The following is a 22,555-nucleotide window of genomic DNA, read 5'->3' as shown; positions in this document are numbered from 1 at the left end:
AGTTGCACATGCATGGTTGGGATTGAAATTTGGGTAAAAAAGTCACTGTGGCTAAAAATACCTTGTTTTCCCAAATTTTGGTTTGCAGAAGATTACTTTTTGGTGTTAATTGATTGAAACTTTATATAATGTTAACTTCTAAAGGGGGATTGAATTAGAGTCAAGGTCATCATAACTATTTTTATGAAATCAATGTCTGGACTCAAGTGGCTTCCTTTCTTCATAGATTTCCACTATACAGCTTGTATAACTGCGTAGTATTTGGGCCTAGTTGGGATTCATGAATGTCAGGACAAGGTTAAGTTCATTATAATGTTTATGGGGATCAGCAGTGCCAACGTATTGCTTCAGTAGTACTTACAATGCTTGTCATTTATCTGAGTGAATTAAAGGTAGATATGATGATAGACCTTATTTTACATATTTTGAAGCAGTGCCTTTAGAAGATTTGTACTACAAATTCATTTGTTGTATTTGTTACAGATGTGAACTTGTATCTAGAATTACTTATTACAGAGAAAAAATTGATGGAATGTGTTGAGGTCAGTATATAATTACCCAAATGAAAACACATTTTAATGATTTTAACGTTTTTTCTTTGCTATATAATCTTACCAACTGGGAAATTGTTTAAACTTGTGTAAACACAGTCGGTTGTCGTGTAAGAATAATAGAATCTTACATTGGTCTGTCAAGTGGACAGGAATATCTCAAACCGAGCTTTTCCAAGGGTTGATGGCCAAAATCTTTCACGAGGATTGAAATATCCCTATCCTCTTGACAGACCCATGTAAGATTCTTTTTCTCCCATACTTAGTAGAAAAATGTTGAAATTCCAGTTGGTTTTCAGCTTTTTCATCGCGCCATTATCACAGGAACTTCGTTATGCGTCAAAATTGATGACGTCATCTACAATGTGCGCCGCAGTTACACCCCATTTATTGATGATGTCACGTCATTGTCTAGTGCATGTGAGCTGTCTTACACCCCCCTGTGTAAGATAGAGTTTTCTCGCACCTCGGACAGGGAAATCTCACATGATACCCGGTGCTAGATTTTTCTATCTCGTCCGATCTGTCTGGTACCTTTACGCGAATTTTGGCGGAATTTTACGCCATTCTTGTAACAGTCCGCGCATGTGACGTCAAACTCTTGAACCGGTGACGTCACAAGCGTCAGCTAGTCAATATTATTAGAAATATGTGCATTCAGTGATTTACCATGCATTGTTTGGTTGTTGTTTTTAATTATGAAACAGTATGTACCGATTGATCATCGTTTGTCTTTGATATAACCGAACTATAGTTTTATGCGGAATGACTGAAATCGAAGCGCAGATGTAATGGTTAATCGGCTTTGAACCAGGAGGCCCATGACGGGATAATTTTACATTCGGAACGCGTATATAGATGGGTTTTGTTATATCTTAGAGGCACGAGGAAAAAAATCTATTACCTTTAAGTGATCGAGATCGGGTTATCTCAGTCTCGGGCTAAGATTTTGTAACATCCCAACCTCGGCTAACGCCTCGGTTGGGATTATGTTACAAAATCTTAGCCCTCGACTGAGATAACCCGATCTCGTTCACTTACAGGTAACAGATTTTATTAATCTTTTCCCTATAGCAAACAACCACTGGATATCCCTGTGAAGAATGGGAGAATACATACACCCGAACACTTACTTCCACAAGTAATGTTAATGTGCATCAGATTTGGCCTATATTGTTTCTGTATTTTTAACTCTTTAATTAAACAACTTGAATATGATAAATATATTAAATTATATTTCAGAAAATAAGATATTTGAGAAATATTGCACCAATTGAATAAAAAAAGTTAATGTTATTGTAGAGCTATATTTTGTGTACTTTCTGAACTTGATAACAATTCTGGCCAAATTGGAGAACCCTGTTTCGGGATTCCATCATTTCCATGTGTTACATCAATCGTATAACATTGAAAAAAGGAAGTTTTATTTTATCAGAACATTAAATTTAAAAGAAATAAGTTGGTTAAAATGTAAAGATAAGGAATAATAATTTCAATTTTTTGTTGTTAACTGGTGTGTAAACTGCATTTGTTGGACAAATATTTCAACATGATGCGCTAATGCGCACCATCAAAAATATCTGTTCGACAAATGCATTTTACACACCAGTAAACAATAAAAAACAAACAAAAGATTCTTAATTAAAAAGTGAAAAAATCCATTTTTAATTTTCAACTACTTTGTACAGTTGAACCATATGTTAAATCCAACTCCAACAAGTTGAAGACCCTGTTTAGCTAAGTGTTTTTGTTTGCCCAAACCAAACTTTTCATTTCATATGCAAGCACAGAAGCCTTGAGCTCTACATAGTAATTCTGAAGCTATGAAGATCAGTATTCTGTCACCAACTAGTACTTCTTTTTTCAAACAAGTCTGTTTTAAGATATTTTAACATTTCTTAAATATCAATGTCATGTGTGTTTTTGTTTAATCATTTATTTGCACAAAGAGTTTTTGAAAAAAGCCTATTGCTGAAATGAAATGAAGATATTACATGTCCTAAAAATATTTGTATGTTTGGTTTGATCCCACTGACTTTAAGTTACCAATGAGGTTTGATTAATGTTTGACAGGTGCTAGTGAAACATTGTGGAGTGACCCTGATATTCACTAATAAGGCAGTTTGGGAGAAGAACCATATTGACACCGTTGACAACGATGATCTTGTCAGCGGTCGAATTACCATAGAAACGTAAGTTTAATAGTATATAGAAACTAGGGGTCAATTAGCCACAGAAACTTGTGGGTCCAATAGCATAGAAAACTGGGGGTCAAATAGCCACATAAACCAGGGGTCAATCAGCCATAGAAAATTGCGGATCACCGCATAGCCATAGAAATGGCAAATATCCTTAAAACGTTTCTTGTTCTTTCATATTAATGAAGGGAAATGCTGACTAAACTTTTTGACTCCTGTTTTTCAAGAAAAGAAATCAGTTCAATATTTTTGTCTTGCATACTAAACGAATCAATTGCAACAAATCTATTGCAAAAAGCAGCATAGTTTTATAATGATTTCTTTTGTGACAATGCCAGTTTGTTATTTTGATATTCAACTTCTCAGTCATTTAAAGGTCTAGGTTCTTGACAGCAAATCATTCAACCTTGAAATTTCATAATGGACTGTTTTAGTCGTTGATTTAGAAGATAAAAGAGTTCAGATATTGTATTGACTTTTATTCCATAGGACCGTATAAACAATGTCACATCAAACTTAATTTACAGATCAACTTGTGAAGTACGTGATACATATTTGTCATAATCAGAAAATCATAATAGACCTGAGTGTAAAGTTATCTGTGTTTTGTTTACAGGTGTAAGATCCCAGAACTGTTACCTATAGACCTGGGTGTAAATTAATCTGTGTTTTGTTTACAGGTGTAAGATCCTAGAACTGTTACCTTTAGACCTTGATGTAAAATTATCCATGATCTGTTTACAGGTGTAAGATCCCAGAACTGTTACCTATAGACCTGGGTGTAAAGTTATCTGTGTTTTGTTTACAGGTGTAAGATCCCAGAACTGTTACCTATAGACCTGGGTGTAAATTAATCTGTGTTTTGTTTACAGGTGTAAGATCCCAGAACTGTTACCTTTAGACCTTGATGTAAAATTATCCATGATCTGTTTACAGGTGTAAGATCCCAGAACTGTTACCTATAGACCTGGGTGTAAATTAATCTGTGTTTTGTTTACAGATGTAAGATCCCAGAACTGTTACCTTTAGACCTTGATGTAAAATTATCCATAATCTGTTTACAGGTGTAAGATCCCAGAACTGTTACCTATAGACCTGGGTGTAAATTAATCTGTGTTTTGTTTACAGGTGTAAGATCCCAGAACTGTTACCTTTAGACCTTGATGTAAAATTATCCATGTTCGTTTACAGGTGTAAGATCCCAGAACTGTTACCTATAGACCTGGGTGTAAAGTTATCTGTGTTTTGTTTACAGGTGTAAGATCCCAGAACTGTTACCTATAGACCTGGGTGTAAAGTTATCTGTGTTTTGTTTACAGGTGTAAGATCCCAGAACTGTTACCTATAGACCTGGGTGTAAAGTTATCTGTGTTTTGTTTACAGGTGTAAGATCCCAGAGCTGTTACCTATAGACCTGGGTGTAAAGTTATCTGTGTTTTGTTTACAGGTGTAAGATCCCAGAACTGTTACCTATAGACCTTGATGTAAAATTATCCATGATTCGTTTACAGGTGTAAGATCCCAGAACTGTTACCTATAGACCTGGGTGTAAAGTTATCTGTGTTTTGTTTACAGGTGTAAGATCCCAGAACTGTTACCTATAGACCTGGGTGTAAAGTTATCTGTGTTTTGTTTACAGGTGTAAGATCCCAGAGCTGTTACCTATAGACCTGGGTGTAAAGTTATCTGTGTTTTGTTTACAGGTGTAAGATCCCAGAGCTGTTACCTATAGACCTGGGTGTAAAGTTATCTGTGTTTTGTTTACAGGTGTAAGATCCCAGAGCTGTTACCTATAGACCTGGGTGTAAAGTTATCTGTGTTTTGTTTACAGGTGTAAGATCCCAGAACTGTTACCTATAGACCTGGGTGTAAAGTTATCTGTGTTTTGTTTACAGGTGTAAGATCCCAGAACTGTTACCTATAGACCTGGGTGTAAAGTTATCTGTGTTTTGTTTACAGGTGTAAGATCCCAGAGCTGTTACCTATAGACCTGGGTGTAAAGTTATCTGGTTTTGTGTAAGAGTTATCTGTGTTTTGTTTACAGGTGTAAGATCCCAGAACTGTTACCTATAGACCTGGGTGTAAAGTTATCTGTGTTTTGTTTACAGGTGTAAGATCCCAGACCTATAGACTGTGTAAAGTTATCTGTGTTTTGTTTACAGGTGTAAGATCCCAGAGCTGTTACCTATAGACCTGGGTGTAAAGTTATCTGTGTTTTGTTTACAGGTGTAAGATCCCAGAACTGTTACCTATAGACCTGGGTGTAAAGTTATCTGTGTTTTGTTTACAGGTGTAAGATCCCAGTGTAAGTTTATTTATTGCATATATCTATCTGCCCACATCGATTTTGATCATCAGATGTGGTGTAAAGTTTTGTTTGTAATCTGAGTAACTGTATGTTTGTTTACAGGGGTGTAAGATTATAAACCCAGAACTGTTACCATATAGACCTGGGTTTTGTTAATACTTTCAATTGTTATTCAACTACAAAAAAAGTGTTTTGTTTAACAGGTGTAAGGATCCTTTTCCCAGAAACTGTTTTACCATATAGACTAACGTGGGTGTATTTGAATGATTTTCAATCTGTGTTTTTTACATGTCCAATGTTAATGTCTTTTCCTAAACTTAAGTTACTTAATGATTTTACTATTGGATTTTTTAGTTAAAGGCCCAATACCTTTCCGGACAAATTTAAAAGGTTTCTAAAAACATTCAATAATCAAAAGATATGATGGTTTAAGATGAGGTTATCAAACACAAAACATATGAGATAATCCTGTCTAATATATGATAACAGTGGAGATTCATTTCGTTGTTTTGCGTCTAGGCGCAGTGATAGACAACTACACGCGCGGCTCATTTTGGTCGGACGGACGGTGAAAACATAAAACGACACCGCGTTATGGAAAAATTAACATTTTTAGTTATTCTATTTAAAACAGTTTGATAGGTGGTTGATAGGTGTGCTAGTCACACGTGTAAGTTATTAACTTCTGAGGACTCTCTACAAACTTATTGGATCTCGTTTGACATTCCTATTTTTAAAAATTATATAGCCGTTTCGGAAAGGTAGTTCGGCACTTTATGGATTTCCTTAAAAATGTTAAGGAATTTTGTAAAACTGAGGTAATAAACAGATATTTTATAGAATATTAGTTGTTGGATTGTTTGAGTTTATGAAATTTAATTGCTATCAGATAGTCATTAAACACATCAATTCTGAATTTTCAAAGAAATTAAAGGGAACGCAACTCCTGATTGATTGCCAATTGTGGAAATTATGTATGTAATTGTTCTTGTTTTAGATTTATATCCAATTTTTAATCTATCTAGGCTGCCGCCTGTTTGGCTGAAAAATGGCCGAGTATTGGCGAGTTTGAGGAGGCTGTTCAAGCATATGGCAATGTGGTGGAGATGGCCCCTCATACACGTCGGGGCCAGCGATGGCTCTCTCCTCTCCTCCCTCATCTGTAGGAAAGCATGATGAGGCCATTATGGCCCTTCTTTCGGTAAAGTATAAGACAACTTTCGATCAGTTTCACAGCAATATTCACGCATAATACGGATTCATATATTCATCAATATTGATATGCTGGTAATTTAACTTTAAACTTCTCATAGGATATACAAAACAGACTTGCCAGTAGTAGATGATCTTTGTACTAGATGTTAATGTTTGTAGTATGAACTTAATATTGATATGCTGGTAATTTAACTTTAAACTTCTCATAGGGATATACAAAAACAGACTTGCCAGTAGATGATCTTTGGGATTTATTTGTCAAGGTAAGCTTCAACTCTTCTCTATATCAAGTTCCTATTTTTGATTGTTTATTGAAAATTTTAATATCTAATGTAATTTACATGTTATACTCTGTGAAACACATTTGAGGGGAATATTAAATTGGGCTCTGTCCAACTATGCATGTGTGAATGTATCTGTCCAAGATGCTTTTACGGGCTGTTACTCCAAAACTGTTCAACTTAAGCTCCTTGAATCTTTATGTATATCAGGCTAGTGCCCTAGTTGCATGTTTTACTATTGGGACCCTCCTATTATTGATAGTTTCTCTGTTATTATTAGAAACATATTAAAATCTGATAATAGCAAAACATATCACACCAAAATCTATGTAGATAGGCAATCATGAAATATGTATAAAGGTTCTACATTAAAATAATTATATATAATTAATAATATATACTACTGTGTTATATGACCATGCTTTGCAGCACCTTATCCGACATTCTGATGCTTGGATCAAGCTTTTGGTTTGTATTTCTGATGTGATGTATTTCAGTTGTTTTAATCTCTGATTTAATGTAATTAGGATGTCTTACTCTTTGGTGTAATGTATTTTAATCATCCTACTCTGTAACATGTATTTTAGGTATGTGACCTGCTGATGGACAAGAAGAACTACCTTGAACTAATGGAAGTGACAGCAATAGCCATGTCCTGTCCGTTCTTCATGTACGATCCAAGGAAACTCAAGGTAAAGAAGATTTATTATTTATTGTGTAATGTTCAGCAGTGTGAGTGATGTATGTATATTATGTAGACCAGATGTATGTGGTCTTGTTTGGTTTTATTTGTTTACCTAGTTTACACAATTCTCTATTAATATATATCTATCAAGGATCGTAAACGTTTAGGGGTACAAGTGTATCTTTTTGTTCCCATTCATTTAGTATGTTTCTGTAAAAAGACCATTACCATCAATAGGTTGAGCATGATTCTAAATCTAATGTATGACGTTAATAATAATGATCATATTCTTGAAAAGAATGAGTTATTATTAAGGGGTTGTCTCCTCTTCGACAGGTAGGTATTTTGACCCCCATGGTAGAATGACCCTGTACAACGGAATATAAGTTTTAAATTGCAGGTGTTTAGTATATGTGTTTATCATATCTCATGCTTTATAAATCTGTATTACAGCAAGCGGAGTTTATGTGTTTTAGTGGCCTGCATCATGACTAAAAACGGACTGATGGCTTTTACGTTTGTTCGTGAGATGTGTCAGAAGGTATGCTATTCATCCATAATCTTTACAACACATTGCGCCCTAGTCAGAAATATCTGCTGGGATGATGGCTGTTGTCATGAAATAGTAATAGGGGATACTTACGGGGTAGTATGACCCAAGTAAGTTTGTCTAGTGTTGATCATCTGATTCTGTCATAAAACCTCTCATCTCATTCATAAAGTTCATATTGAGACACATCTACTGTATACCATTATGAATTTACGGGACACATGTTTTACGGTTTCACTAATGGAGCATATTTGCAGGGGTTTAATTTTGCAGTTCACCAATGCCTCTATCTACAATATCAGCACTTTACATAAAAGTAGTGAGATTCAAAATATTTTGCCGGAATTTTGAATTCACAAATTTCAGGGAAACTGCAAATTTAGGGAAAATACCTCACCCCCCCCCCCCCCCCCCCCCCCCCCCCCCGCTCACTTCCCTCTCCAAAAATTTACTTGCTACACAGTAAATATTGATAGGTGTTTCATTGACCTCCTTTGGTAGAATTGTGTTTACAGTTAATGTGTACCTATAATATGATCATGGTAGCATAAAAGTAAAACTTATGTCTATTTAGACTTGATATCCAGGGTCTGTTGTTAGAGGTGGAAATATAGCAAATTTCTCAAATGGGAAAAGTTTTTAAAATAGATCATTTAGAAATCTTTTCTTATACAGACAGTCCTAACTAATGTTTTATTTTATGTAGGAAATTTTAATAAAACTGTTACCAATGACCTTTGTTTATATTTATAGGAAGGTGAAAAGAATCAAGTTTGGAACCTGCTTAACCAGCTACTAACTCTGTCCACAGAAAACAAATATAACAAGTTCTGTCTACGCTACCTACTGACGGTAAGTATTTACAGATTAATGCTTTGTCAGTGCTAGGTTAGTGTATTTAGAAAATTCAGGGTATCCAGTTGGATTAAAATCTCAAAGAGTCAGTGACTCTCATTTCTTAAATGCTGAGAGTCAGAATAGTTGGTAGAACAAGATGGTGAAGTGTTTTGCTTCATATATCTCACATTGCTTCAAATTAACTGTTAGCAATCTCTACACATTGCATATAGAGTTTAGTGCCTGTTTTGGCCCATGTCCATATTGTCAAGATTTCCTTTCTTGTTGGAAAGATAAGTGTATTAGAACCTGTTTAAACTGTTGGCAGCTGAAAGGTTTGTAACAAAAAGGTTTGTAACAATATCTTTAACTTTTACACACAAGTCCCATGTACATCCTGTCTTTTGGGAATATTATCTAATTCCTTTCTGATTTTATATAGAGTGGGGAAATGTCATGTCCTCTACTTCATAACTTGTATTCAATTTGCTATTTTTGTACTCAGCAAACGGGGAGTGGGACGACTGGTTCGCCCGTTGTCAGTATAATGTGACCGGGTGGGGCATGTTGCTTGGTGTCTTCGGCGGCATGCTTCAGTGATATAGCACTATAAAAAGGGCAACAGTTCCACTATACAAGAAAACACAACATGGAAATACGCAGTCTCCCAAAACACGCACCTCGCACAACATACATGCAAGCACTGCATACATGGGAGGCCGTCCTTACATGACCATAGCTGTTAATAGGACGTTAATTAATTAAACAAACAAACAAACAAATTTTAACTTCTTTTACTTGCTTTACTTGGAGAAATTGACATTCAAGTTTATCTCATTTCTGTATTAACAGCATCCAGACCATTCTGCCATCTGTTTGTTAAATGGACACAACGCAAATTTATCAGGAACATACAAATATGCTCTAGGTAGGTATACAATATTATGATTTCAGAAATGTATACCATCGATATAATGTCTAGTATGTACGTGTTAATTTATATTGAAATTATGGATGTGTATTAAGATGATCGTATTGGAAGTTATTCGAGGAGTATGTGTCAATGTTTAAAACGTTGTACATGTATATATATATATATATATATTATATTATATTCTACAGGGGAGTACATGTCGGTGTATGTATATATATATTATGTTCTACAGGGGAATACATGTCGGTGTATGTATATATATTATATTCTACAGGGGAGTACATGTTGGTTTATGTATATATATTATATTATACAAGGGAGTATGTGTCGGTGAATATGTATATATTATATTCTACAGTGGAGTACATGTTAATGAATATGTATATATTATATTCTACAGGGGAGTACGTGTTGATGAATATGTATATATTTTCTACAGGGGAGTATTGTAATATCTACAGGGGAGTACGTGTTGATGAATATGTATATATTATATTCTACAGGGGAGTATGTGTCGATGAATATGTATATATATTATATTCTACAGGGGAGTATGTGTCGGTGAATATGTATATATTATATTCTACAGGGGAGTACGTGTCGGTGAATATGTATATATTATATTCTACAGGGGAGTACGTGTCGGTGAATATGTATATATTATATTCTACAGGGGAGTACGTGTCGGTGAATATGTATATATTATATTCTACAGGGGAGTATGTGTCGGTGAATATGTATATATTATATTCTACAGGGGAGTACGTGTCGGTGAATATGTATATATTATATTCTACAGGGGAGTATGTGTCGGTGAATATGTATATATTATATTCTACAGGGGAGTATGTGTCGGTGAATATGTATATATTATATATTCTACAGGGGAGTACGTGTCGGTGAATATGTATATATTATATTCACAGGGGATAGTTGTGAATTTATATATTTTCTACAGGGGATTGGTGTCGGTGAATATGTATATATTATATTCTACAGGGGATTGTGTCGTCTAAGGGGAGTATGTTGGTGAATATATAATTTTTTCTTACAGTGGGCAGGGCATATATATGTATATTCTACAGGGCAGTACTTGTCGGTGAATATGTATATATTATATTCTACAGGGGAGTATGTGTCGGTGAATATGTATATTATATTCACAGGGAGTCTGTCGGTGAATATGTATATATTATATTCTACAGGGGAGTACGTGTCGGTGAATATGTATATATTATATTCTACAGGGGAGTATGTGTCGGTGAATATGTATATATTATATTCTACAGGGGAGTATGTGTCGGTGAATATGTATATATTATATTCTACAGGGGAGTATGTGTCGGTGAATATGTATATATTATATTCTACAGGGGAGTACGTGTCGGTGAATATGTATATATTATATTCTACAGGGGAATACGTGTCGGTGAATATGTATATATTATATTCTACAGGGGAGTACGTGTCGGTGAATATGTATATATTATATTCTACAGGGGAGTACGTGTCGGTGAATATGTATATATTATATTCTACAGGGGAGTATGTGTCGGTGAATATGTATATATTATATTCTACAGGGGAGTACGTGTGTCGGTGAATATGTATATATTATATTCTACAGGGGAGTACGTGTCGGTGAATATGTATATATTATATTCTACAGGGGAGTACGTGTCGGTGAATATGTATATATTATATTCTACAGGGGAGTATGTGTCGGTGAATATGTATATATTATATTCTACAGGGGAGTATGTGTCGGTGAATATGTATATATTATATTCTACAGGGGAGTACGTGTCGGTGAATATGTATATATTATATTCTACAGGGGAGTATGTGTCGGTGAATATGTATATATTATATTCTACAGGGGAGTATGTGTCGGTGAATATGTATATATTATATTCTACAGGGGAGTAGGAGTATGTGTCGGTGAATATGTATATATTATATTCTACAGGGGAGTATGTGTCGGTGAATATGTATATATTATATTCTACAGGGGAGTACGTGTCGGTGAATATGTATATATTATATTCTACAGGGGAGTATGTGTCGGTGAATATGTATATATTATATTCTACAGGGGAGTACTGTCGGTGAATATGTATATATTATATTCTACAGGGGAGTACGTGTCGGTGAATATGTATATATTATATTCTACAGGGGAGTACGTGTCGGTGAATATGTATATATTATATTCTACAGGGGAGTATGTGTCGGTGAATATGTATATATTATATTCTACAGGGGAGTACGTGTCGGTGAATATGTATATATTATATTCAACAGGGGAGTATGTGTCGGTGAATATGTATATATTATATTCTACAGGGGAGTAGGTGTCGGTGAATATGTATATATTATATTCTACAGGGGAGTATGTGTCGATGAATATGTATATATTATATTCTACAGGGGAGTATGTGTCGGTGAATATGTATATATTATATTCTACAGGGGAGTAGTGTCGGTGAATATGTATATATTATATTCTACAGGGGAGTACGTGTCGGTGAATATGTATATATTATATTCTACAGGGGAGTATGTGTCGGTGAATATGTATATATTATTATTCTACAGGGGAGTACGTGTCGGTGAATATGTATATATTATATTCTACAGGGGAGTATGTGTCGGTGAATATGTATATATTATATTCTACAGGGGAGTACGTGTCGGTGAATATGTATATATTATATTCTACAGGGGAGTACGTGTCGGTGAATATGTATATACTATATTCTACAGGGGAGTACGTGTCGATGAATATGTATATGTTATATTCTACAGGGGAGTACGTGTCGGTGAATATGTATATATTATATTCTACAGGGGAGTATGTGTCGATGAATATGTATATATTATATTCTACAGGGGAGTATGTGTCGATGAATATGTATATACTATATTCTACAGGGGAGTACATGTCCGTGAATATGTATATATTATATTTTACAGGGGAGTACGTGTCTGTGCTTCGGAGTCGTCCTAAAGACCCCCTGGTTAGTCTCTGTATAGGGCTGACGTTTATACACCTGGCTGCCCAAAAGTTTTCTGCAAAGAAGCATTTTCTTCTCACTCAGGTAGGAACATTTTAATTATTACATCATTACAGCATATTTGATTAGATGATGTAGAATAAATCGGTTGTCAATGTACAGCAGCATGTCATTTGTACCTGTAATCTATAAGTTAGGGAGTTAAAGTGTGTTATAACTAAACTGTTCAGTGTGCAACTTTGTGAATTATTATTGATGAGAGTGGATTATCTCCCTTTACACAGTTGTTGACTTCGAGCGAGTCTATGAAAGTGTCAACTTTTATAATTGGGAGACAGGTGCACATACATTTCATTGCCAACTTTTAAAAATTCTCATGGGAAAAAAGTGTATGAACAACATTTTTTAACTGATAACACATGTCATAAAGACAGTATGTCAGTTGAAAGCACACATCATGAAGGAAGTTAACAGATCACCGGCGCTTATCGTACAAACCGGGCTACTCTATTTACACTCTTGGAAACGCTTCTTTTATTAAAAAAAAAAATGTCGTCTAGGGGTGTGCACATGATAAATATTTGTTTGGTGTTCAACTCACGGCCAAGAATTCAAATATACAAGTTGCCCATGGAACAGTAGGAGTGATTCATCAATGCGTAGAAGTAAAATTGATGTTTTATTGTATTATACTTTGTCCTGTATTTCACACACAGTATAGATAGGTGTGCTATATTATTGTTGAAAAGTGTGATTTTTGTTATATAATCAAACAGATATATATAAACGAGAAACAGATCTAAAACTGGATTAAGTTCATAATATTATCACAGATTTCAATGATTAGGAATGATTAAGTGGCTTTTTTTTTATTGAATGTTACTGTTAAAACTATCTTTTCCAAAGTATGCATGTGAAAACGCTAACCGGTATACTGAACAATATACAGTGGATACGTCATAGTTCCTAAATCTTTTCTCAATTTTGAGTAGAATCTGAGCAATGATTGTAGTTTTAAATTGAAAAAAGTGTATAAAGAATAAATTCAATTCACATTTAGCATTGTAAAACACCCTATTCTGATTATATAGCCAACTGAAAATGCTTAAACTGTGAACAGGGAAATTTAAGTTTTGGGGAACATTCTGGTTTATGCTCTGTGAACCAAGAATTTGCTGTGAACCAATCATTCCAAGCATGAATTGTTTGATATGACGGATAAGCCTCTTAGAACTTGAAACCCTCAAAGGAGACCTACTAGACGAATCGGTTTCATTTCAACGGAACATCGTATTCAATTTGACGTCAGGTTTATACTGTTGTCACGGAAATGACTTTCGACTGAAGAAATTATATTTTAAGAACTAATCTCCACTGTCTTGTATATTTTTAGCCCACCATCATCAGATGGTGGGCTATTCAAATCGCCTTTCGTCCGTGGTCCGTCGTCCGTCCGTCCGTCCTTCCGTCCGTCCGTCCTTCCGTCCGTTAACAATTCTAGTTACCGCTATTTCTCAGAAAGTACAGAAGGGATCTTTCTCAAATTTCACATGTAGGTTCCCCTAGGGCCCTAGTTGTGCATATTGCATTTTGGGACCAATCGGTCAACAAAATGGCCGACTGGCGGCCATCTTGGATTTTGATAGTTAAAGTTTGTTACCGCTATTTCTCACAAAGTACTTAAGGGATCTGTCTCAAATTTCACATGTAGGTTTCCCTAGGGCCCTAGTTGTGCATATTGCATTTTGGGACCAATCGGTCAACAAGATGGCCGACTGGCGGCCATCTTGGATTTTGATAGTTAAAGTTTGTTACCGCTATTTCTCACAAAGTACTTAAGGGATCTGTCTCAAATTTCACATGTAGGTTTCCCTAGGGCTCTAGTTGTGCATATTGCATTTTGGGACCAATCGGTCAACAAGATGGCCGACTGGCGGCCATCTTGGATTTTGATAGTGAAAGTTTGTTACCGCTATTTCTCAGAAAGTACTTAAGGGATCTTTCTCAAATTTCATATGTAGGTTTCCCTAAGGCCCTAGTTGTGCATATTGCATTTTGGGACCAATCGGTCAACAATGATGGCCGACCGGCGGCCATCTTGGATTTTGATAGTTAAAGTTTGTTACCGCTATTTCCCAGAAAGAACTGAAGGGATCTTTCTCAAATTTCATATATAGGTTCCCCTAGGGCCCTAGTTGTGCATATTGCATTTTGGGACCAATTAGTCAACAAGATGGCCGACCGACTGACGGCCATCTTGGATTTTGATAGTTAAAGTTTGTTACCGCTATTTCTCAGAAAGTGCTGAAGGGATCTCTCTCAAATTTCATATGCATGTTCCCCTTGAACCCTAGTTGTGCATATTGCATTTTGGGAGTGATCTGTCAACAAGATAGCCGACCGGCGGCCATCTTGGATTTTGATAGTTAAAGTTTGTTAACACTATTTCCCAGAAAGTACTGAAGGAATCTTTCTCAAATTTCATATGTAGGTTCCCCTACGACCCTAGTTGTGCATATTGCATTTTGGGACAGATCGGTCAGCAAGATGATCGACAGGTAGCCATCTTGAATTTTGATAATTGAAGTTTGTTACTGCTACATATCTCAGAAAGTACTGAAAGGATCTTTCTCAAGGTTCATATATAGTATGTAGTAAAAGTTTGAAAAGCAGGGAAAAGATCCCTCTTTCTGTTGTCAGACATAGATCATTCTTTGGTGGGCGCCAAGATCCCTCTGGGATCTCTTGTTTAAGTGTTCCATTGTATATTTTTTAAGTGTTCCATATGCGAACAACTATACCAATCTACTGCGTTTTCGCATGTGTAATTTAAAAAATGTAGTTATAACAGTAACATTCAACAAGAAAAAGTCACCAAATCATTGAAATCTTAGATAATTTTTGCTATAAGTTTTAAAAACTTTAATGTCATTTAGTTGTTATGGTTAACAAAACTATTTTCACTAATCAAGGGTACAAATGATGAAGCTAATACTTTAGAGGTCCCAGATGGGAAAGCCAAAAAAGGCTCAATTTGGTTACAAACTATTATTGTCTGGACTTTTAAGTTAAATGTAAATTTTAGGGTGATTGGGTGGTGTAGAGGTCAATCTCCGGCACGGAGGTGAAAAGGTTAGGGCTCACTTGGTTGATCAAATGGGTTTTCACCAGGTACTTGAAAGTGATTTGCATAGGTTGTATAACTTGTTTCGCAATCGATGTAAAATATATAAAGTTTGTGAGGGATATTAAATTGGGCTCTGTCCATCTGTCCAAGATTCTTTTCCAGGCTTTGACACAGCTCCTTGAAACTTTCTTTATATCAGATAAGTGCCTAGTTGTGCCTTTTGCTATTGTAAACCTTCCATTTTTGGTATTTTTTCTGTTACCATGGAAACTTAGTTAAAAATACCAAATTACTGGTAACTTTTGTTTCCGGACTTTAACTCCAAAATCGTTTAATGCAGCTCCATGAAACTTTCTGAATATATCAGATAAGTGCCCTAGATGTGCCTTTTGCTGTTGTAGACCTTCCATATTAAGTGTTTTTCCTGTTACCATGGAAACTTAGTCAAAATACCAAATTACTGTTTCCTTTTGTTTCTGGGCAATAACTCTAAAACCCTTCAATGCAGCTCCATTAAACTTTCTGAATATATCAGACAAGTACCCTAGTTGTGCCTTTTGCTATCACAAACCTTCCATGTTAGGTGCTTTTGCTGTAGCTGCAATATTGTAGCTCAAAAGACTTTAAGACAGAAAATGGTGTTGTCTTTAGAGCTACAATTGGTGCCTATTACTGCTAATGGAGCAAAGTAATGATTATGCAAACCACTATAAAACGTTTGTTTGCATTTTATCGTACTTGTTTGATATGAATTACCTACTTGGCAATAAAACTGTCCCACATAAATTATAAAATTCTCATCGAAGCATTATATTTTTTCATAATACATATGAAGGTCTTTCTGAAGGGAATTTATACAGCAAGTCCACAAATTGTGAATTTGACGTCGTATAAGCGGTACAGTAGATATAAAGAATGGCAGTTATGTTTGTTTTGTACAAAAAAAATATGTAAATGCATGTATACGCATGAAATAGTTGGAAGCCTACAAATGGTATAGAAAACTGTGCCCGAGTGATTTTCGGAGGCAGTGCTCCACTACGACACATAGGGACCAATTTGTACCCGGCCGAAGGGTATAGTAGGCCGGGTACGTATATTCGTTCTACTTTTGCTGTTACCATTGAAACAGTAAAAAAAAAACAAATTACTGTTTCTTTTTGTAACCTGCTAGTCGGGACACTAAAACTGATCAAAATATAGGACTTTGAACCTCTCTTTTAGAGGTTGAAAGGGCATGACTAAAAGTGGACAGTATTGTAGCTATTAACTGATACACATTTTGTAATAACATTATAGAGCAAAGTTGTTTACAGCTAAACAAAGGAGTTGGACTGAAAGGGGTCAAGGTCAAAGGTTTGATGTCAAGGTCAAGTTAAGCATCTTTTACAATTAGACATTATAGGTATCTTATAATACTGTGAAGCGAGGAATTAAGTAAAGCCTAGAAATTACCAAAGGTCTGTGAGTGTGTTACAGGTCAATGTCAGGGTTTGACAGGTCAAGGTCATAGCAAGGCTCTTTCTGACTTGTCAGTATTCTAGTTGTGAATAGTTTTAAATTGACATCCCTACTAAGTAATAATAAACTTCCTACAAAAAGGTAATCTAAATCCTGAAATGTTAAATTTATTTCTGTAATTATAACTTGTTAGGAATGAATGTAGTTCATATTAACTCTATTAATAATTCATGTTGGTTGTGTTAGATGTCAGGACTGTTTTAGAAAAAAAAAATATTTTCACAAATAGAAAAAATCTTTTATTAATGTCCCAAGGATGTTTTGTTTCTATTGAACTACATGTATATGGTATGGAAGCATGTATTTTAGTATTAATAAAAAAACCTTGTCATGTCAATTCAAGCTGATTCTATTTTCCTACACTATTGTGTATAACATCTTTTTCCTATTGTGTATAATTATGATTTATAACATTGTATTATAATATGATATGTTTATTTAATAAAGGCTGGTATATATGACTGCCTGAGATTCACCACACTGATACAATACCATGTGTAGATCTCGGTTATCGGCTGTATACAGCATGTTACACTCTGATCTATATCAGTGTGATGTTTGTCTAACACTAATGAACCGTGACATTTCACTGATGATTAGCTCAGTCAATTACAGCTACTTTGAATGGTATTATGTATTCATTGATGAACAGTTTCAACAGTTTCTGATAAGATGATGTGAGATAAAGTCAAATTCATTGTCTTGACACTGGTTATTGGGTATATAGGGCACATGTGCTCTTTTTATGTAGACTACTGTGAAATAAATCTAACATTTCAGTATTCAGTGTACCATTATTGGTACAGGCAGCTAAAAAGTAGAAAACTATTATAAGTATAATATATTAAATCAGAATACTTTACACTGATTGCTGAATTGTACAGTGCAGGCCCTTTGGACCTGTTGTATTATAAGAAAACATATGTCTTAATGTTAGAATGCAAGAAGTATCTGTAGCATACTGTACCTTAGCTATCCCCACCTACAAGACATGTACAATTCAATTTATTAATACACCTATCTACAGACTAACAGTTCCACCCTATCTAATTGCTCAAATTTACTCCCTCAAACTCTAAAGCACCCCCGTCAACATCAAATTCTAATAGCCTAAGATCCTGCTGCCATCCTACCTCATTCCACCTATCCACACCCTCATACTATACTGCATCCTTTCCCACCTCACTTACCAACACCCGTCTATATTCTAAGGTTCTTGTTATGATAGAAGGGGACTTTTATCTCATATTTGTCCTTTTGTATCTTGTCCTGGCCTCCTTCAATATTGAAATCAGTGAGCATGTATGTAATACAAACATTTCTTGTTTATACTAAATAATAATTTTTATAGTTCATGAATGGATACCTACATGATAAATGTAGTGTTTTGTCATTGATGAAGCATACGATTAGACTAAGTACCTTATCTAAGATTATCTGTAATCTGTTATATACACTGTTTATATAATCCCCTCCCACTCACACATACAGTCTATCACTTCTCACTACAGGGGAGCTTCAGATTGCATGCACAGATTTTCACTGACCTCTTAACCTTGAGCTGAGGTCAAGGACGCTTGTAGAGGAAGTTTTAGGAACTTTCACTCTGAGCATCTGTGTTTTAAACATACATAATATCCTGTTGGCTGCTCCATTAGGGTGTGATTTTGTACATGTTCAGCAGTCAGGTGAACATAAACAGATTGTATCTCTCCTGTTTTATAGGGCCTGGTGTTTCTACATAACTACTCAGAGTTACGGGGAGAATGTCAGGAAACCAACTTTAACATAGGGAGAGCTCTTCATCAGTTAGGTAAGTCAGCTTCAATGTTAGGAGAGTTCTTTACCAGTTAGGTAAGTCAGCTTCATTGAAGGAGAGTTCTTTACCAGTTAGGTAAGTCAGCTTCATTGAAGGAGAGCTCTTTACCAGTTAGGTAAGTCAGCTTCATTGAAGGAGAGTTCTTTACTAGTTAGGTAAGTCAGCTTCATTGAAGGAGAGTTCTTTACCAGTTAGGTAAGTCAGCTTCATTGAAGGAGAGCTCCTTACTAGTTAGGTAAGTCAGCTTCATTGAAGGAGAGTTCTTTACTAGTTAGGTAAGTCAGCTTCATTGAAGGAGAGTTCTTTACCAGTTAGGTAAGTCAGCTTCATTGAAGGAGAGCTCCTTACCAGTTAGGTAAGTCAGCTTCATTGAAGGGGAGCTCTTTACCAGTTAAGTAAGTCAGCTTCATTGAAGGAGAGTTCTTTACCAGTTAGGTAAGTCAGCTTCATTGAAGGAGTGCTCTTTACCAGTTAGGTAAGTCAGCTTCATTGAAGGAGAGTTCTTTACCAGTTAGGTAAGTCAGCTTCATTGAAGGAGAGCTCCTTACCAGTTAGGTGAGTCAGCTTCATTGAAGGGGAGCTCTTTACCGGTTAGGTAAGTCAGCTTCATTGAAGGGGAGCTCTTTACCAGTTGGTAAGTCAGCTTCAATGTTAGGAGAGTTCTTTACCAGTTAGGTAAGTCAGCTTTATTGAAGGAGAGTTCCTTACCAGTTAGGTAAGTCAGCTTCATTGAAGGGGAGCTCTTTACCAGTTAGGTAAGTCAGCTTCATTGAAGGAGAGCTCTTTACCACTTAGGTAAGTCAGCTTCATTGAAGGAGAGCTCCTTACTAGTTAGGTAAGTCAGCTTCATTGAAGGAGAGCTCCTTACTAGTTAGGTAAGTCAGCTTCATTGAAGGAGAGCTCCTTACTAGTTAGGTAAGTCAGCTTCATTGAAGGAGAGCTCCTTACCAGTTAGGTAAGTCAGCTTCAATGTTAGGAGAGTTCTTTACCAGTTAGGTAAGTCAGCTTCATTGAAGGGGAGCTCCTTACTAGTTAGGTAAGTCAGCTTCATTGAAGGAGAGCTCCTTACTAGTTAGGTAAGTCAGCTTCATTGAAGGAGAGCTCCTTACCAGTTAGGTAAGTCAGCTTCATTGAAGGAGAGTTCTTTACCAGTTAGTTAAGTCAGCTTCAATGAAAGAGAGCTCCTTACCAGTTAGGTAAGTCAGCTTCATTGAAGGAGAGCTCCTTACCAGTTAGGTAAATCAGCTTCATTGAATGAGAGTTCTTTACCAGTTAGGTAAGTCAGCTTCATTGAAGGAGAGTTCTTTACCAGTTAGATATGTCAGCTTCATTGAAGGAGAGGTCTTTACCAGTTAGATAAGTCAGCTTCATTGAAGGAGAGCTCCTTACCAGTTAGGTAAGTCAGCTTCATTGAAGGAGAGTTCTTTACCAGTTAGGTAAGTCAGCTTCATTGAAGGAGAGTTCTTTACCAGTTAGATATGTCAGCTTCATTGAAGGAGAGCTCTTTACCAGTTAGGTAAGTCAGCTTCATTGAAGGAGAGTTCTTTACCAGTTAGGTAAGTCAGCTTCATTGAAGGAGAGCTCCTTACCAGTTTTTAAGTCAGCTTCATTGAAGGAGAGCTCCTTACTAGTTAGGTAAGTCAGCTTCATTGAAGGAGAGCTCCTTACCAGTTAGGTAAGTCAGCTTCATTGAAGGGGAGCTCCTTACTAGTTAGGTAAGTCAGCTTCATTGAAGGAGAGTTCTTTACCAGTTAGTTAAGTCAGCTTCATTGAAGGGGGGCTCCTTACTAGTTAGGTAAGTCAGCTTCATTGAAGGGGAGCTCCTTACTAGTTAGGTAAGTCAGCTTCATTGAAGGGGAGCTCCTTACTAGTTAGGTAAGTCAGCTTCATTGAAGGAGAGTTCTTTACCAGTTAGGTAAGTCAGCTTCAATGTTAGGAGAGTTCTTTACCAGTTAGGTAAGTCAGCTTCATTGAAGGGGGGCTCCTTACTAGTTAGGTAAGTCAGCTTCATTGAAGGGGAGCTCCTTACTAGTTAGGTAAGTCAGCTTCATTGAAGGGGAGCTCCTTACTAGTTAGGTAAGTCAGCTTCATTGAAGGAGAGTTCTTTACCAGTTAGGTAAGTCAGCTTCAATGTTAGGAGAGTTCTTTACCAGTTAGGTAAGTCAGCATTATTGAAGGAGAGTTCCTTACCAGTTAGGTAAGTCAGCTTCATTGAAGGGGAGCTCTTTACCAGTTAGGTAAGTCAGCTTCATTGAAGGAGAGCTCTTTACCACTTAGGTAAGTCAGCTTCATTGAAGGAGAGCTCCTTACTAGTTAGGTAAGTCAGCTTCATTGAAGGAGAGCTCCTTACTAGTTAGGTAAGTCAGCTTCATTGAAGGAGAGCTCCTTACTAGTTAGGTAAGTCAGCTTCATTGAAGGAGAGCTCCTTACCAGTTAGGTAAGTCAGCTTCAATGTTAGGAGAGTTCTTTACCAGTTAGGTAAGTCAGCTTCATTGAAGGGGAGCTCCTTACTAGTTAGGTAAGTCAGCTTCATTGAAGGAGAGCTCCTTACTAGTTAGGTAAGTCAGCTTCATTGAAGGAGAGCTCCTTACCAGTTAGGTAAGTCAGCTTCATTGAAGGAGAGTTCTTTACCAGTTAGTTAAGTCAGCTTCAATGAAGGAGAGCTCCTTACCAGTTAGGTAAGTCAGCTTCATTGAAGGAGAGCTCCTTACCAGTTAGGTAAATCAGCTTCATTGAATGAGAGTTCTTTACCAGTTAGGTAAGTCAGCTTCATTGAAGGAGAGTTCTTTACCAGTTAGATATGTCAGCTTCATTGAAGGAGAGGTCTTTACCAGTTAGATAAGTCAGCTTCATTGAAGGAGAGCTCCTTACCAGTTAGGTAAGTCAGCTTCATTGAAGGAGAGTTCTTTACCAGTTAGGTAAGTCAGCTTCATTGAAGGAGAGTTCTTTACCAGTTAGATATGTCAGCTTCATTGAAGGAGAGCTCTTTACCAGTTAGGTAAGTCAGCTTCATTGAAGGAGAGTTCTTTACCAGTTAGGTAAGTCAGCTTCATTGAAGGAGAGCTCCTTACCAGTTTTTAAGTCAGCTTCATTGAAGGAGAGCTCCTTACTAGTTAGGTAAGTCAGCTTCATTGAAGGAGAGCTCCTTACCAGTTAGGTAAGTCAGCTTCATTGAAGGGGAGCTCCTTACTAGTTAGGTAAGTCAGCTTCATTGAAGGAGAGTTCTTTACCAGTTAGTTAAGTCAGCTTCATTGAAGGGGGGCTCCTTACTAGTTAGGTAAGTCAGCTTCATTGAAGGGGAGCTCCTTACTAGTTAGGTAAGTCAGCTTCATTGAAGGGGAGCTCCTTACTAGTTAGGTAAGTCAGCTTCATTGAAGGAGAGTTCTTTACCAGTTAGGTAAGTCAGCTTCATTGAAGGAGAGCTCTTTACCAGTTAGGTAAGTCAGCTTCATTGAAGGAGAGCTCCTTACCAGTTAGTTAAATCTCTTGATTGTTACATGTCAAAGATTTCT

The 22,555-nt window shown here is 36.3% G+C and overlaps 1 protein-coding gene across 1 annotated transcript in view; it reads left to right on the top strand.

Moving 5' to 3' along the window:
- LOC138326460 (general transcription factor 3C polypeptide 3-like) overlaps nucleotides 1–22,555 on the top strand; it is a 70,091-nt gene that overhangs the window by 13,986 nt on the left and 33,550 nt on the right. Inside the window, 13 exon segments of the mRNA XM_069272562.1 lie at nucleotides 484–542; nucleotides 2,625–2,743; nucleotides 4,133–4,198; nucleotides 4,709–4,765; nucleotides 4,912–4,948; nucleotides 6,482–6,535; nucleotides 7,141–7,245; nucleotides 7,692–7,709; nucleotides 7,711–7,779; nucleotides 8,542–8,640; nucleotides 9,478–9,553; nucleotides 12,536–12,660; nucleotides 18,950–19,037. Coding sequence (XP_069128663.1) covers nucleotides 484–542; nucleotides 2,625–2,743; nucleotides 4,133–4,198; nucleotides 4,709–4,765; nucleotides 4,912–4,948; nucleotides 6,482–6,535; nucleotides 7,141–7,245; nucleotides 7,692–7,709; nucleotides 7,711–7,779; nucleotides 8,542–8,640; nucleotides 9,478–9,553; nucleotides 12,536–12,660; nucleotides 18,950–19,037 — 972 coding nt within the window.

This window comes from Argopecten irradians, chromosome 6, assembly GCF_041381155.1.
Source record: "Argopecten irradians isolate NY chromosome 6, Ai_NY, whole genome shotgun sequence".
Taxonomy (NCBI): domain Eukaryota; kingdom Metazoa; phylum Mollusca; class Bivalvia; order Pectinida; family Pectinidae; genus Argopecten; species Argopecten irradians.
Note: the sequence above shows the minus strand (reverse complement) of the source record. Positions and strands in the feature narration are given on the sequence as shown.